Here is an 18533-nt window from a genome sequence, read left to right as displayed (position 1 = left end):
GTCAGCAGCAACACGTCGCCAGCAGTAGGTGTCGAGCGGCGTGGCAGCACAGCGGTGGGCAAGCGTCAGCAGGCCGTGCTGAAACTACTCAGCTTAGGAGATAAGAGGCACATGGCCCACGAACTGCTGCAGGGTCTGACAGAGCAGACGGACCGCTGGCTTTTGCCGCTGAGCCTCCAACCCGGCATGGTCGTGTGTCACAACGGCCGTAACCTGGTGGCGGCTCTGCAGCTCGGCAACCTCACGCACGTGCCATGCCTGGCCCATGTCTTTAATTTGGTGGTTCAGCGCTTTCTGAAAAGCTACCCACACTTGTCAGACCTGCTCGGAAAGCTGCGCCGGGTCAGCGCACATTTCCGCAAGTCCAAGACGGACGCTGCCAACCTGCGGACCCAGCAACATCGGTTTAATCTGCCAGTGCACCGACTACTGTGCGACGTGCCCACACGGTGGAACTCTACACTCCACATGTTGGCCAGACTCTATGAGCAGCGTACAGCTATAGTGGAATACCAACTCCAACATGGGCGGCGTAGTGGGAGTCAGCCTCCTCTATTCTTTACAGAAGAGTGGGCCTGGTTGGCAGACATCTGCCAGGTCCTTGGAAACTTTGAGGAGTCTACCCAGATGGTGAGCGGGGATGCTGCAATCATTAGCCTCACCATTCCTCTGCTATGCCTCTTGAGAAGTTCCCTGCAAAGCATAAAGGCAGATGCTTTGCGCTCGGAAATGGAGACGGGTGAAGACAGTATGTCGCTGGATAGTCAGAGCACCCTCATGTCTATATCTCAGCGCGTTGAGGAGGAGGAAGGGGAGGAGCATGAGGAGGGGGAAGAGACAGCTTGGCCCACTGCTGAGGGTACCCATGCTGCTTTCCTGTCATCCTTTCAGCGTGTATGGCCTGAGGAGGAGGAGGAGGAGGATCCTGAAAGTGATCTTCCTAGTGAGGACAGCCATGTGTTGCATACAGGTACCCTGGCACACATGGCTGACTTCATGTTAGGATGCCTTTCTCGTGACCCTCGCGTTACACGCATTCTGGCCACTACAGATTACTGGGTGTACACACTGCTCGACCCACGGTATAAGGAGAACCTTTCCACTCTCGTACCCGAAGAGGAAAGGGGTTCGAGAGTGATGCTATACCACAGGACCCTGGCGGACAAACTGATGGTAACATTCCCATCCGACAGCGCTAGAGGCAGAAGGCGCAGTTTCGAGGGCCAGGTAGCAGGGGAGGCGCAGAGATCAGGCAGCATGTACAGCACAGGCAGGGGAACACTCTCCAAGGCCTTTGCCAGCTTTCTGGCTCCCCAGCAAGACTGTGTCACCGCTCCCCAGTCAAGGCTGAGTCGGTGGGAGCACTGTAAAAGGATGGTGAGGGAGTACGTAGCCGATCGCACGACCGTCCTCCGTGACGCCTCTGCCCCCTACAACTACTGGGTGTCGAAGCTGGACACGTGGCCTGAACTCGCGCTGTATGCCCTGGAGGTGCTTGCTTGTCCTGCGGCTAGCGTCTTGTCAGAGAGGGTGTTTAGTGCGGCTGGGGAATCATCACGGATAAGCGTACCCGCCTGTCAACCGACAGTGCCGACAGGCTTACACTCATAAAGATGAACAAAGCCTGGATTTTCCCAGACTTCTCTTCTCCACCAGCGGACAGCAGCGATACCTAAACAATACATAGGCTGCACCCGCGGATGGAAGCATCGTTCTCTATCACCATCAAAAACGGGGACCTTTTAGCTTCATCAATCTGTGTATTATATTCATCCTCCTCCTCCTGCTCCTCCTCCTGAAACCTCACCTGCATTAAACCTGACGTTAGCTTTGCTGTGCTGGGCACTGCAATGGGATATATTTATGTACAGCCGGTGGGTTCCAGGGAGCCACCCATGCTGTCAGTCCACACGGAGTTGTAACTGCATGTGTCCACTTCTAAAAAACCCCAGTCTGACTGGGGCATGCAGTGTGGGCCGAAGCCCACCTGCATTAAACCTGACGTTAGCTTTGCTGTCCAGGGCACTGCAATGGGATATATTTATGTACCGCCGGTGGCTTCCTGGGACCCACCCATGCTGTCGGTCCACACGGAATTGTAACTGCATGTGTCCACTTCTAAAGAACCCCAGTCTGACTGGGGCATGTAGTGTGGGCCGAAGCCCACCTGCATTTAATCTGACGTTAGCTCTGCTGTCCAGGGCACTGCAATGGGATACATTTATGTACAGCCGGTGGGTTCCAGGGAGCCACCCATGCTGTCGGTCCACACGGAGTTGTAACTGCATGTGTCCACTTCTAAGGAACCCCAGTCTGACTGGGGCATGCAGTGTGGGCCGAAGCCCACCTGCATTAAACCTGACGTTAGCTTTGCTGTCCAGGGCACTGCAATGGGATATATTTATGTACCGCCGGTGGCTTCCTGGGACCCACCCATGCTGTCGGTCCACACGGAATTGTAACTACATGTGTCTACTTCTAAAGAACCCCAGTCTGACTGGGGCATGCAGTGTGGGCCGAAGCCCACCTGCATTTAATCTGACGTTAGCTCTGCTGTCCAGGGCACTGCAATGGGATACATTTATGTACAGCCGGTGGGTTCCAGGGAGCCACCCAAGCTGTGGGTGCACACGGAATTTCCATTGCGGAGTTGTACCTGCCTGTGACTATTTATAAAAAACCGCGGTCTGACTGGGGCATGCAGACACCTTGACAGAATGAATAGTGTGTGGCACATAGGTTCCCCATTGCTATGCCCACGTGTGCAGCTCCTGATGGCGGTGGCACAGGATTATATTTCTCATTGCTTCTGTACAGCATTGTGGGCTATCGCCCCGCCCCTTTTATAGAGGGTTGCTGCCTAGCCGTGCCAATCCTCTGCAGTGTGTGCCTGCGGTTCCTCCTCATGGCAGACGCACTTATAAATAGACATGAGGGCAGCTGAAGGCTGCGCAGGGACACTTTGGTGTGCGCAGTGGACACTGGGTCGTGCGAGGGGGGGGGGGGGGTGGGCAGCATGTGACCCAGGAGAAGTGGCAGCGGAGTGTCATGCAGGCAGTGATTGTGCTTTGTTGGAGGTAGTGTGGTGCTTAGCTAAGGTATGCCTTGCTAATGAGGGCTTTTCAGAATTAAAAATTGTTGGGAGGGGGGGCCCACTCTTGCCGCTATTGTGGCTTAATAGTGGGACCTGGGAACCTGAGATGCAGCCCAACATATAGCCCCTCGCCTGCCCTATCCGTTGCTGTGTCGTTCCCATCACTTTCGTGAATTGCCCAGATTTTCACAAATGGAAACCTTAGCAAGCATCGGCGAAATACAAAAATGCTCGGGTCGCCCATTGACTTCATTGGGGTTCGTTACTCAAAGCGAACCCTCGAGCATCGCAAACTTTTTGTCCCGAGTAACGAGCACCCGAGCATTTTGGTGCTCGCTCATCTCTAAATAAAACGTTTAAATTAATAAACCAAGAAGGCAGCAAAGAAGCGCTGCAATCATACAGGGGAAAAAAACAAATATGTAAAGAAAGGATTAAAATTGCTAAGGAGGAGGCAGAAAGATTGATCGCCAAAGAGAGCAAAACCCTAAACTGTTCTTAAACTATATTAACAGCAAAGGGATTTGCACTGAGAGCACTGGCCTTTAACAAATAATGCAGGAAAAATCATAGAAGATGAAGGGGGGAAGGCAAACCTATTAAATGGTTTCTTTTCAAGTGTATTCACGAATGAAAAGGAAATGTCACATGAGATGCAGGGGAATAAAATGAACCCACCGCTACATATTGCATAGCTAACACAGGAGGAAGTGCAGAGCAGGTTACAGAGGATTAAAATCGATAAATCGCCGGGTCCAGATGGAATACACCCAAGGGTTCTAAGGGAAGTAAGTGATGTGATAGCTAGACCACTATTTCTTATATTTATAGACACTATCAAGACCGTGGTTCCAATTTACAAAAAGGGGTCCAAAAGAGAGCCTGGTAACTACAGGCCGGTAAGTCTCACTTCAATAACTGGAAAAATATTTAAGGGGTTTCTGAGAGACTCCATCCTAGAATACCTCAAGGAGAACAACGGAATAACTTCTAACCTGCATGGGTTCATTAGGGGGTCCATCATGTCAGACTAATCCGATCTGCTTCTACAATGAAGTAAGTTCTAAGCTTGACCTGGGAGACTCTATTGATCTCGTATATCTGGATTTCTCTAAAGCATTTGACACCGTGCCGCATATTAGGCTGATATATAAAATGAGACAGCTCGGACTGGGCGAAAACATGTATATCTGGATAAGGAACTGTTCAAGAGATAGAAAGCAAAGGGTGGTAATAAATGGTTAATACTCTGATTGGGCCACCATCACTAGTGGGGTGTCACAGGGCTCAGTACTAGGCCCCATTCTGTTCAATATATTTATCAACGATCTGATAGAGGGACTGCACAGTAAAATATCAATATTTGCAAATGATACAAAATTATATAAGACAATTAATATAACGGAAGACAATGTGCGGCTACAAAAGGAACTAGATGAGCTGGGAGCTTGGGCAGAAAAATGGCAAATGAAGTTCAATGTGGATAAATGTAAGGTTATGCACATGGGCAGGAGACACGGATGTCACCAATATACACTAAATAGGGTACTGCTAGGGAAAAGTGATATGGAAAAAGGCCTGGGGGTACTAGTGGATTGTAGATATAACTGGAGCAACCAATGCCAGTCAGCTGCTGCAAAAGCTAATAGAGTCTTGGGGTGCATTAAAAGAGGTGTAGGGGTGAAGGACGAGAACACTATTCTCCCACTATATAAGGCACTTGTCAGGCCACACATGGAGTACTGTGTACAGTTCTGTACACCGCTGCTCAGAAAAAATGTTGCAGTGCTTGAGGGGCTTCAAAAAAGGGCAAAAAATAATAAATGGAATTAGAGGACCGGAATACCCAGAGAGACTTTTCAATCTAATCAAAATTAGGACTTTTCACCCTGGAAAAAAAACGGCTAAGGGGCGATGAAATAACTATGTATAAATATATTAGGGGACAATACAAGGATCTCTCCCATGAGCTGTTTATACAAAGGACTGCGTCGGTAACAAGAAGGCATCCTCTACGTCTAGAGGAAAGCAGGTTTCATCAACAACACAGAAGGGGGCTCTTTACTGTAAGAGCAGTGAGACTGTAGAACTCTCTGCCTGAGGACATTGTGATGGCAAAATCCATTGAGGAGTTTAAGAGGGGACTAGACGTCTTTCTCGAGCGGAAGGATATTACAGGATATAGACATTAGATGACCAGCGGGTTTGTAGTTCCGGGTCTTATATTTAGGTGAGAACTATTAAAGGTTGATCCATGGATTATTCTGACTGCCATTACGGAGTCGGGAAGGAATTTTCCCCCAAATGGGCTAATTGGCTTCTGCCTTTTGGGGTTTTTGCCTTTGTCTGGATCAACTATGGGTTGAAACAGGCCGAACTAGATGGACATTGCCTTCATTCAGCCTAACATCCTATGTAGAAGGAGTTGTAGATATAACTATAATCTGCGGTGTGAACATGTTAGGGGTGGGTGTCCTGTTAAGATCTCTCCAAAAGCACAATGGGTAATCCTAAAAGTGGTGACAACGAAGCCAAAAGGAACAGCAAAAGGCCTACAGAAGATTCTAGAAAATGCTAAATAAACTCTGTCCATGTGTCCACTAAAAGAAAACCAAGTGAACACAATTTGTATTCATGGAGGGACACCATGAGGGAAGCCGCTGTTATCCAAAAAAACATTGTGACCCATCTAGTTTTCCCGAGACACCTGGATGCTCCACAATGGGTCTGGGAAAATGTTCTATGAAAAGAGAAGACAAAACTGGAACTTTGTAGCAAAAATACACAATGCTATGTCTGGAGGAAAAATAAACCTCATCCCAGCTGGGACACATGGTGCAGAGGGCATCATGGTTTGGGGCTGCTTTACTGCCTCGGGGCCTGGACTCTTAAGCACACATGCACGAAAATAGGTCCTCTATTTTCCTGCATTTTGCTCAGCAAAAGTGCTACAGATGTCTATGGCAGTCTATGGTCTAAGGGAAGGGTGTGACACTGAGCAAAACACAGGAAAAAAGACAGCTGGACCTTATTAGGCTTAAATAGCCATTAAATTCACTCGTGTGTGAATTGGCCTTGTGTGTAAAAATTACAGTTATATGTGCAGAAGCACAAGCAACACGCCGATTATGATTCTCCTCAAACCTCGTTGATGCACAAATACACAGCACAAACTTTCGTGTGACGCCGCCATTACCGAAAGAATCTGGGCTGTGAAGTCATAGAGGGGTCTGTTCTGGGGTTTGCATTTCTTCAGGGGGTCTGGTCCCTAAATACCATTTACTGACATCAAACTGTGACCAATGACTCTGCCGCTCCTCCGTTGTATATGATTTGTGCTTAAAGGGGTTGTCCCGCGGCGGCAAGTGGGTCTATACACTTCTGTATGGCCATATTAATGCACTTTGTAATGTACATTGTGCATTAATTATGAGCCATACAGAAGTTATAAAAAGTTTTTCACTTACCTGCTCCGTTGCTAGCGTCCTCGTCTCCATGGTTGCCGTCTAATTTTCGCCGTCTAATGGTCAAATTAGACGCGCTTGCGCAGTCCGGGTCTTCTGCTTTTCTCAATGCGGCTCCGTGTAGCTCCGCCCCATCACGTGCCGATTCCAGCCAATCAGGAGGCTGGAATCGGCAATGGACCGCACAGAAGCCCTGCGGTCCACCGAGGAAGAAGATCCCCGCGGCCATCTTCATCAGGTAAGTAAGAAGTCACCGGAGCGCGGGGATTCAGGTAAGCGCTCTCCGGTGTTCTTTTTTAACCCCTGCATCGGGGTTGTCTCGCGCCGAACGGGGGGGGGGGTGGTTGAAAAACAAAAAAAAAAACCTGTTTCGGCGCGGGACAACCCTCTTAACTAAGCTATTATTAACTAAGCTATTAATATGAGCAAAATGACAAAAAACATTTTACAGCTGTCACAGGTATTTGGAATGATATAGAATTCTATAACAGACTTCATGTATCGAAAGGGCTTAAATAAAGAGAAGTGCCGATGCAGGCTGTGATGACCAAAGTTCTGATTTTGTATCTAGTGCTAGGGATATAAGTTGTGAGATCTGATTGTGTAGTGGCCCAGAACTAATAGGGCCCCTTCAAAATGTCTGCTATATGTTGTCTGTATTGTCTTGTACATTGTCTTGGATTGGGGAATAAATCAGCAGAATCTGTATTAGAGTTTGCAGGAATGAAAGGGTTAATGTCTGCAAATGAGCTGTCTCTGTCTGCTGTAAATGTATTATTTTATGATGTGAGTTTGAAAGTCATGTGACCATGCTTCATATAGGTGTTTGCAAAGATTACGTGCAAGTCAGTCTGCAAAGAGTGAGTTTAGGAAAGTCAGTGTTGGAGTTTGCAAGAGAAGTTGGCAGGAGCCAGAGTTATTTGGACCCCCACAGACACTGAATGGTCTGCGTGTGTTATAATGGAGGAGGCTGAGCGATGGCCTAAAAGTTACCTTGGGACTACTACCCCTAGAAGTTCTACAGAATGAGCGGATGAGAGGAGATCGCCATGCAGCGCTGAGTGCTGCCTTTGAGAGTGAGTATTGACGGGTAGAGAGGTGGAAGAGAGAGGAAAGCCTTTACAGCTATAAATGTAAGCCTAATAGGAAAACTAACCCCTAACCCTCCACGGAGGCAAAAAGCATTTAAGAGGCTGCAGCTGTTCCTGGCCTCCGTCAGTGCAGTGTGCGTCTATTGATTTGTACCCGCTATGGCGGCTGTGAGCTGCGTCCCCGTCTGCAATAGCCCCGGTGACTCACCGAGCGTCCTGCGGTTTGCCCCAGCGGTGCTTCAGTCTCTTCTGCAGCACAGCATGAGCCGCCCCACCGGCGCTCATCAGCCCTCACATCGACTGTTGGTTCTGTCTGCAGCCTTCCCCACCTCCTCCCCCCCACTGCATCAGGTGGCCCAGTGGCGCTGAGATGTACCGGCTGGTCTGTCCGCTGCCTTCTTTCCCCACTGCATCAGGTGGCCCTGCAGCGCTCCCATCAGCAGAGCAACGCGTCTGTCGGCTGCCTTCTCCCGCACAGCATGAGGAGCCTAACGGCAGACAGTGGGGCACAAGTTTCTCCCCAACAGCATCAGCTGCCGATCGACTAACAACGGGGCACGAGGGCCGGTAAAGGGGACTGCAGGTGGCACTGTACAGGCCCTGGGAACACTCACAGTGGGGCCGTAAAGGGAACATGGTAAGCGGAGATGGGCGGCCACAGACAGCAGTGCTGGCCGCCCATAGGAGCAATTACTGCAGGAGACCTCAGTGCCAGGACCTGTGAGGCTCAGGGAGGGGAGCATGCCGTGCAGCCAATCACTACAAGGGGGTGTCACTGGCCTGTCAAGCAGCCACAATCTTGTCTCCACCCCCACTTCCTGGTGGTTACAAGATACAATAATACCGGAGTATATTGCATAGCTGCAGCACTGAATGGCTTACTGTCTGGGCTATGTCTGGAAATGTATCTTTTGTTTGTTATATGACCTTGTCCCATAAATGTGTTTTCAAGGTGTATGATTGAGGGAGAAGGAATGAAGTTCTGAGTCTGGAGAGAGTTCTGAGTTGTTTTGTGGAGTTCTTTGGTGGTTGTTGGAGTTCTGGTCTGCAAGAGAGGGAAGACTGGCTGCATGCAGATACTTTCAACCTGCATGTGGTGAAGATGGAAAAGGCTGAGATTTGGCCTTTTCCCTGGGACCAATATCCCCAGGAGTTCCACTGAATGACTGAAATGTTGGAGTCCGCCATGCAGAGTTAAAGTCTTCAGGAGTGAGTGAGTGACCGTTAGAGAGTTTGTGCCTTTCTAAGGAGTATTTTTCTAGGAGCGGTGCTGCACAGATAACTTGGACTGTGGGCTCGGTGTCATCCTGAATTTGCCTCCCTGTCCTTACCACTCACCGGCAGCTGTATCAGAAGCTTGGTGCTGGGCTCTTGTGCCAGGGGGATTGTATGCTCGGATAACAGCCTGGTACTTATTGTAACACCAGGTACCGAAGAAACCTCCGATTTCCAGTGCTTAACCCCTTTGCAGGGTCATGGTCAGTGTGATTGCGGCATCTAAACGTCTGACAGAGGGAGGGGGCTCCCTCTGACACTTATCGGACCCTTGTGATGTGAACGTGAGGTCCTGATGGGTTGGTGAATACAGCCTCTGGGTCTGCCAGCTGCCAGGTGGCCTATGAAGTTCAGTCTCTTGGCTGAGCTTTATACTGTGTTTCTCCGATAATAAAAAAATATAAGACCCCCCCCCCAAAATAAGCTGTAGCTAAACTACATGAAAAAAACTGTGTATTGGTCCCTTGCACTGGGCCGTGGTGCTGCTGCAGGCTTCTGTGTACTCCTGAACGCCGACAGAGCATTCACTTTCTGGTAACGGTGCTTGAGTACCCCGCCTTCAGCAAACGATTGCTCTGATTGGTTGATCGAGCACCATGTCAGCCAATCAGAAGCAGCACTCAATTAACCAATCACAGCCATTCAATTATGTCATTGAATGGTTAATCGAGTGCTGGCTCTGACTGGCTGACGCGGCGTTCGATGAACCAATCAGAGCAATGGTTTGTTGGAGGCGGGGTATTCATGCCCCGCCACCAGGAAGAGAATGTTCTGTCGGCGTTCAGGAGTACACAGAGGCCTGCTACAGTTCAGCGCGAGGGACCCAAATGCTGTCTACTAGGTGAGTATTATAAGCCTTCCCCCAAAATTAAGACACTGTGCCTCTTTTGGGGCAAAAATAATATAAGACGGTGTCTTTTTTTTCAGGAAAACACAGTAGCTTTCTAATACACTACTATACTGATGTATTGCAGCTTATTAGAAAAATTTATAAAAGATGCTGATTATTAAGTTCCCTTACGATCCACAGTTCAGTCAGCCCATAGACAATCATTAGGCATCCGCAGGTAATTGAATACCTGAAAATGTCATTTTTCCGATTTGCGGATTGCATGAGCTCGAAAAAAATCGCAGCATGCTCCATTTTCTGTGGATTCCCACAGCGCTCAGCCAATCACAGGCAGCGCTCACCTGTCAATCAATGATGGCTGGGTGCTGCCCCTGATTGGTTATGGTGCTCAGTCAATCGGGGCAGCGCTTTCTGGAGGTGGGGATTTTTCAATCCCTGGCCTCCAGAAGACAGACGGACGGCTCTTCTAGACAAGTTAAATTTTTTTAAACTTTTTTTTTACACCTGGAGAGGATTTTCAGGAAAGGGCTTATATTTCAAGCCCTGCCCTGAAAATCATTGCTGCGGTGCTTGGCTGCAACCCATTGCTTTCAATGGGGCTGCAGCAGCGCTAGCCCCATTGAAAGCAATGGATAGCATCGCGGACCTCTATCACAGCTATGGCAGAGGATACCTTCATCCCCGCCAGCCCCACTAAAAACAACGGGCGATAATGCTGCTTTTTCTTAGCGCTGTGAGTGTGCAGTGAAAGCATCACAAATGAGAGTAAAACCATTGGAAATCATTGGTTTCATTTTCATGCGTTTTCACTCACTCTCGCAACGCAAAATAGCCTATCACCTGTGTGAAGCTGGCCTGAGTTGTATGCAATCATGTGGGCTGCAGCTGTCATTCAATACCTACAAATCACTCAGTAGCGCTACAAGACCTTTCAGTGTAGCTGTAGGACCCATTCGGACATTTGCAAGCCATATGCTGTCCGTCTACACAGTCCCATAATAGGCAATGAGGCTCTTAAAACAACTGATTCTACACATGGACCGCAAACAGCCATGTTAATTCAAGCTTATAATTGAGGGTGACAGCTAAGGACAGTTCTGATAATCATGCAATTCCTTTATGTAAAAAATGTGTCTTGGCATTCCCTTAGTTTGTTTTTGCAAAAAAATGAAAATCGAGATTAAAATCAAAAATTGTCCTTAAGTTTAAAAAAAATGAAATTGTCATTAGTGTGGGGATATGCGTGTTAGGATTACAAAAAACGTTTCAGCCCCAATCAGGAGCTTTTATCAAGCCTCTATATGCATCTTAACTCCCGTGCCTAACGAAACACCGCAGCCCAGCGGGAGGGACCGGGACCCACGAAAATAAGACACTGTGCCTCTTTTGGGGCAAAAATTAATATAAGACAGTGTCTTATTTTTGGGGAAACACGGTATTAGACTGCCTGGTTTACTCTCACCTTATAAGCTTTTTATCAGAACACTCTTCTTGACCCCTTACAGTCCAGCTTCTGCCCTTGATGCTTGACTGAAACCGTCCTGACTAAAGTGTCAAACAACCTCCTGATGGCCAAACGAGGAGTGACTACTTCCTACTGATCCTCCTCAATCTCTCCACAGCATTTGAAACTGTTGATTAAAAACTCCTCCTCAATATGCTTTGCTCCATCGGCCTAAAGGACACTGCTCTCTCTTGGTTCTCCTCCCACCTCTCTGACCACTCCTTCAGTGTCTGCTTTGCTGGCTCCACCTCCCCTCCACTTCCCCTTGCTGTTGGGGTCGCCCAGCGCTCAGTTATACACCTCCTCCCGTGACATCACAGCAACATTCCTTCAAAATGCCAACACTGTCTGTCTACTGTCTCTAACACTATGTCCTCTCTATTTTAAAACTGAACATCTCAAAAACTAACCTACTGCACCCATTTCAGGGAAGTCAGAAACTAGATTTTTCTATGATACCTTGACGGGAAACAACAAACTGACAAAAAAAAAAACATACGATAAGTTGGGAAAAAGAACTAGGGATTGTCTTTCCTATCAAGGCATGGCAAAAGTCTTGGAGGTTAGCAGGAAGATCTACTAAAGGTTTGGGTATTCTAGAAGTGCAAATGAAAATAAACATGAGATGGTACTTTACCCCAACACTGTTAGCTAGCAGATTTAAAAATGGAGATGCTTTGTTTTGGAGAAATTGTGGTCAGAGGGGCTCTCTCTCACACATATTTTGGACATGTCCGAAACTAAAAGAATATTGGATGAATATCCTAAATTTGTTAGATGACATGCTACGGATCCGAATTAGGAGAGAAGCAAAAATAATTATGCTGTTGGTGGAATTAGATAGCTATCCACCAAATTGCAGATACCTGATAGGACATGCTCTAATGACAGCAAAGACAATTATTGCTAAATACTGGAGAGGGCCCATCGTCCCAACATTTGGAGAGTTCAAGGACCGTATGGCAGAGCAGTGTGTATTTGAAAAATGGCTAGCGTTCAGAGATAATACATTGAAAAAATATGGGGAGTCTTGGGATGTCTGGAGAAAATTCTTAAAGTCTTGACATGAGAAAAATATGTGATGCCAAATTTGTATTTTTGTATTTTTTTTCTTTTTTTTTCTTTACTGGTTGAGTTGGTTACTGTTTGAAATCTGTCTGAACCGCTGACAAGTCAATGAGATTGCCTCTTTCTATCATTACTATTTTGACAAAGATAAATATACCGATTTGTTTGTTAAATGCTATACCGGAAAAAAAAGGGGGAATATATTAATAAGATAACTGTACCCATTAGAACATTGTTAAACAAAATTTGTTGTGTATGATCTGTACTACATATGCGGAAATGTTATGTATGTCTATTATATCCTCAATTTAAAAAAACCTAATGTTTAAAAAAAAAAAAAAAAACTAACCTACTGGTGTTTCTGCTCTCTGCTAACCAACCTCATGCTGGCATCTCCATGTCAGTGTGTGGCACAACCACAACTCCCAGCACGCCTGCTGTCTCTGGGTCATTTTCGACTCTGATCTCTCCTTTACCCCGTATATCTAATCTCCCACCCGAACGTATCACCTGCACCTCAAGAACATCACAAGAATCCACTCCTGTCTCATCATGGACACTTTAAAAATGCTCACTGTTGCCCTCATCCATTCCTGGCTTCATTATTGCAACTCGTTGCTTATCGGCCTCCCCTGCACCTGACTCTCCCCACTCCAATCCATCCTGAGTGTGGCAGCAAGGCTCATCTTCCTTTACAGCCGCTTCTTGGACGCCTCTGCCCTGTGCCAGTCACTGCACTGGCTACCCATCAAATACAGAATACAATTCAAACTCACTACCTTCATCCAGAAAACTCTACATAGCACCGCGCCGCCCTTTATTGCTCCCCTCATCTCAATCCACCACCCAGCCTGCGTCCTCTGCTCCACTAATGAAATCAGATTAAGTGCCCCTTTAATTCGAACCTCTCATTCCCACCTCCAGGACTTCTTCAAAGCAGCACCAGTCCTCTGGAACGCTCTGCCCCAAACTATCCGGGGAATTCCTGACACATAAAACTTCTGGCGTGCTCTAAAAACGCACCTCTTCAGGTAGGCATACCACATTCCCTAAATGAAACCCTTCTTTACTCCACCTAATAACATGCTTCGTGTCCTATTGACTGCAATCCCTGCAGTAATACCGATTCAACCACCACACGGCTTAAGTTTGACCATCATCTATGTGTATAGCATCCCTCACTCTCCACCTCACCATACCGAGCCCTTCACCTTCTGTATCACCCCATTATCTGTAGTATGTAAGCTCGTTGGAGTGGGACCCTTACCCCAACTGTTTCCATCGATCGCTTACTTCATGTAACAGTGTTTTTTGTATGTTTGTTTCTTGTATTTGTTCTCCCCTGTTTGCACATTATATAAATGATAACAGATGTACCTACCTGCTCTAATTTCCTCAGTGAGCCTCGTTATCAAGGACCCCGTCTTCGCCCAGAATACATGTACTTCAAGACCCTCTTGGAGAGTTATGAAGGAGCCGTCAGGAACACTTTACACATGCGGAGGAAAATCGAGGAAATGGGATGGGATGAAAATGGACGGGAGGTTAAATATATTTCCAGGTTATTTATCCATATCTATGTATATATGATGTTAAAGGGATGGCTGATGCAGTAATTAAAAGGGAATATGTAGATTTCCATTGTAATTATTAAGCAGAGAGTACTCCAATCTAATCAAGTACCGAGCTTCGTAGGCTACAGTCAGTGGAGTTTGGCCCACTGCCAGCAATGAAGTGACCTTGCTGGGTCTACAGATTGTTGGGTCAAGCAAGGCGAGATGTGAAGATTTTGAGTTTCATATCAGATGCAGAAGACAGAAAGTATCTACCATGTCTGACCTTCTGATTCTAGTATAAAATTTTGGCAACTTCTTCATGGGAATTTTCCCCTTGATTATGTTCAAACTTGCTGCATTTTTCACACTTTGCATTGAAAAACTGCAAACCTTTCCACAACACATTTGTTTGAACTTTTTTTTACACAAGGTTCATGCCCAGTGGATCAGAAGATCCCTCTTATATAGACAGTGAGCAAGTTCTCACTTGTAAACAGGCAGTCGTTCATCTTTGAGTGACTGCCTGATCACAGTGAATGGAGGTAAGAAATCTATGGTGCGCTCAACCTCCATTCATTGAACGACTATCACTCCAGTGTGAATGCACAAAAGCGATAGTCATACTGACAACTGTCAGGCGCTTAAGCTCCCAGCAGTTGTCCCATCTAAAAGTACCCTTAGACTTGTGGTTGTCACCAGGGGCGTAACTATAGGGGATGCGGTTGCACCCGGGCCCAGGAGCCTTAAGGGGCCCATAAGGCCTCTCTTCTCCACATAGGGAGCCCAGTACTATGAATAAAGCATTATAGTTGGGGGCCCTGTTACAGATTTTGCATTGGGGCCCAGAAGATTCAAGTTACGCCTCTGGTTGCCACGTTTTTTTAACCCAACAACAGTAGCCAATGAATAAACTCACAGCTGGCTGTTACCATTCTTATATTATAGCACTATGCTCTAAGAATCCAAAGCCTCTTGAATTGTGTGAAAACTGATGATGGCCCCATAATGAGGCACCAGCCACAGACATCTCCCATATTGCAGGCGTGGCAGTGGAGGACACTTGGCCATAGCAACCTAATCATTATTTAAAGGCAACTATCATTGCTGGAAAAAAATTATTACCAGCACCGACCTTCAGATATATTTAGTGGCTAGACCAGTCGTGTACTAGCTGGGTGCCAACCCTACTTAGGCTGGCTTCACACGGGCAAGAAAATTGTGCAAGATTTGTGCGTTGATAGACGCTTAAATCTCACACAAATGTGAACCGCTTTTTTTTAATGCCATCATACCCATGAGTGATTTTTTTCCCCCACATTGCATTGTTATGTGATGCTGGAAACAAATTGCGACATGTACTATCTTGTGCGTGCTCTTGCATCGCACCGCCCATTATTTTCAATGGGACCAGCGGCAGCATCGCACCATTTGCAATGCAAGGTTTCCCATTGAAAACAATTGGAGAAACTCTGCAAACAGCCGCGGGGCGGGGGGGGGGGGGGGGGGAGTGCCCTTCACCCCCATAGTGATGCGAGGCTGTTTTGACATGCAAACACCTCACATCCTCTGGAAAATCATATGGATGGCGAGCGTGATATAGGAGCGGGATTCTCTCCATTATGAAGTTAGCCTAAGACTGCGTTGTCCATATACAGTGGTGTGTAGAAGTTGCAGGTCAGGAAGTGTCAGTGTAGTGAGGAAGGCTTGTGCGCCCCATAGGCTGAGGGGTCTAGTCTCAGCCATGTCACTGAGTCCCAGATGTAGGTTCCCTAATAATCAGGCTCTTGAAAGGCCGAACTTTATACCCTTATCTTATTAATCCAAGTAATGCCAAAAAAATAGAGAAAAGCCAACAATTTGTCAATAGTAATAGAAGTGTTTTTGTAAACCGCAAAGCTGCTTAGGGCAAATTAGATGCATTTTTGTTATGCTCTGTATCTGCAGGAACATATCTGCGGGGTTTAGGGACCACAGCCACCTTTGATCCTATCATCCAGGAATTTATAATAGATACTCCACAGATACCAGCAACAAAGTGGTGGCCAGGAGGGTGTAAGTCATTTCTTTTTTTTGCACTCCAGTTCTTGATGTCTGTAATATAAAATGTTCCACACATGCCCAGATGGTAATTTCTGCATTTTTGATCTGAACAGTAGGAAAAACCAGCACACATGCTGTGGTCCTAGCCCAGCTATACAACAATGGACACAAGTACGACATACATCCATTTATAGTCCAGATGCGAAGTCTGAAGGACCACTCTCCACTGCCAGGTAACAATCTCAGTTCACTAGACCTTATGTATACGGACAACTAAACCCGATTCATAGATATCCTTATTCAATATCTCATTCCGAAATCATGAGCACTAATGTGGACTTGATTCCCTTTTGCTGCTATAATCTTCCTTTCTATGGATGATTTCCATTAAATTTTAGAACATAGCTGCAGATGTTCATGTCCATTCAGACATAAGACCATAAGTGAAATTGGGCACTGATATGGGGCACTAAGGCCTGGGTCAGAGTTGGTATTGTAATACATAATAAAGGTTTCCAGTGGGACTTGGCACAGTGCTCTGTGCAGGACAGTCGTGGCTTGTACAATGGGGGTATTTTCATGATCATACAGGAAATGTGGTGGAAGGCCATCAATCTAACCAAAATAAAGCTGGCTGTATATTCTATCCTACCAAAGGTATTTTGACATCTGACAAGAACTGTGATGGCTTTCTCATGGATGCCTTATGTACAGCTGCATCACTGGTGTATCCAATAGCAGCCAGTCCCTGTCGGACAATGCTGACACTAACTTGGTTTCTACTTGCTTGCATATTCTCAGTAGATAAGGGATTTCTGTGACCGGACCCTCTCAGGTGTCGTTTGTCCTTTTTGGTTAATATTTTGGGTTGTCTGGGGTTCTTTGTTTAGGCATGGTACATCCCTCTTTCCTCCACCTTGTGACCACGTAATTCCCATTTGAGCTGGTGTCTGGGTGGTAGTGGAATTGTCACAAACCAATAGTCCATTAATGTGACAATCAAGAATGACACCACGTGTAAACTCTGTAAGTTCCTTAGATTGAAGCATGTTCAGCAAAACAAACTATGGCTGACATAAGACACGATCCAAATACTTTTGGTAAAATAGCATAGATAAGAGAGCTGTTGGCCGAATACTCATTTGGCCTACAGGTGTCTCTTGTGGCTCCCACATACGTACGCATGCCAAAATCAGACAATTTTACAAGGTTTTTTTCAGCAAGCAGAATGGGAAAAACCATTCCTAAACAACATCCCTGGCAATGGCTTATCTCCTGGGAGCCAACGGCCGGGCATATTGAAATCCAACAAGCTCAATTCCTTATTACCTGAAGTGCTGATGTTTGGGGACAGGCTGTCCATTAGCATGTAATGCAGATAAAAATCTGCTGTTCTACATCTTCAGACCTCCTCCATATCTTGCATTCCCTGTAAAATAACAAATCTGGAGTTTTTCTTCCTAGAACTTTGTTCTGTTCCTTTGATTCTGTGGGAAAAGTAAGAAGAAATGAAGACAATGGCTGTTACCATTCACTTTGTCAAAGGGGCGTATCCCTACAAAGTGACACTTGTCCAATCAGTGATGAAAGTTGTATATGTGGACACACCCCATTGACAAAAGGAATAGTAACAACCAGTCGACAATTTATTCAGACATGTCCAGGAGGCCTAGCAGAGAATCGCTACAATGTAGAGCTATAAGAAAATATGCTCCAGAATTGTTTTTCCATGGAAAGTGTAATTATTTACTGAAGCAAAAATAATAGTAGTGGTGGTAGGTCCTCTTAAAGGGAACCTGTCACCTTCCTAAAGCACCATAAAGTAACTTATGGTGCTGCTAGGTGAGGTGACAGGAAGCCAGGTCCTGTAAGGTTTTTATATTTAACCATTTCCTGGTTCCCGTCACTAAAGTCTAAGTGGCGGCTAAAAATTTGACTCTTTTCAGAGTCGTGTGGGTGCCCATAGATTTTATAACAGAGCAAGCGCACAGAACTCTAAAAAGCCGGAGTGTAGCCTTCAGCGGCGGGCACCACGGGAACCAGGAAACAAGACCAGTAGAGTATAATAAATACAGCACCGCCCTAACATCACCATAAGTTAGTTTATAGTGCTGAAGGTGGCAGGTTCCCTTTAAAAGTGTAACTTTCTTGTGTAGGGAAATAGTAATTGTCACAAAGACATGCTGTCGTGGACTACCTCAAGAAGTATAGCTGTATAACTCCATATCAGCACAGTTTTATGAGAGACGGCTTCTGTCCAACCAACCTGATGAGCTTCTATGAGGAGGTAAGTTCTAGACTGGACCCGGGAGTCATTGGATCTTGTGTATCTGGACTTCTCTAAAGAGTTTGATACTGTGCCGCATAAAAGGTTGGTATATAAAGTGAGAATGTTTGGTCTGGGCGAGAATGTGTGTAAGTAAGGGTAGGTAACTGGTCAGTGATAGAGAGCAGAGGCTGGTTATTGATGGTACATTTGGGTCATTGTTGCTAGTCGGGTACCACAGGGGGCAGTATTGGACCCTATTCTTTTCAATAAATGTATTAATGACCTAGTAGAGGATTGCACAGTAAAATAGCAATATTTGCAG

At 46.3% G+C, this 18533-nt stretch overlaps 1 protein-coding gene across 1 annotated transcript in view; it reads left to right on the top strand.

Annotated features, from left to right (window-relative positions):
* The window catches only part of LOC136595494 (peroxisomal acyl-coenzyme A oxidase 2-like), a 43469-nt gene extending 25264 nt beyond the window's left edge, over positions 1–18205 (top strand). Inside the window, exons 4-7 of the mRNA XM_066588708.1 lie at positions 13746–13907; positions 15847–15954; positions 16056–16175; positions 18099–18205. Of these exons, the coding sequence (XP_066444805.1) occupies positions 13746–13907; positions 15847–15886 (202 nt within the window). The 3' untranslated portion in view covers positions 15887–15954; positions 16056–16175; positions 18099–18205. The remainder of the gene's footprint in view (positions 1–13745; positions 13908–15846; positions 15955–16055; positions 16176–18098) is intronic.
* The last annotated feature ends 328 nt before the right edge of the window (positions 18206–18533 follow it).

Source organism: Eleutherodactylus coqui, unplaced genomic scaffold (assembly GCF_035609145.1).
Source record: "Eleutherodactylus coqui strain aEleCoq1 unplaced genomic scaffold, aEleCoq1.hap1 HAP1_SCAFFOLD_311, whole genome shotgun sequence".
NCBI lineage: Eukaryota > Metazoa > Chordata > Amphibia > Anura > Eleutherodactylidae > Eleutherodactylus > Eleutherodactylus coqui.
Note: the sequence above shows the minus strand (reverse complement) of the source record. Positions and strands in the feature narration are given on the sequence as shown.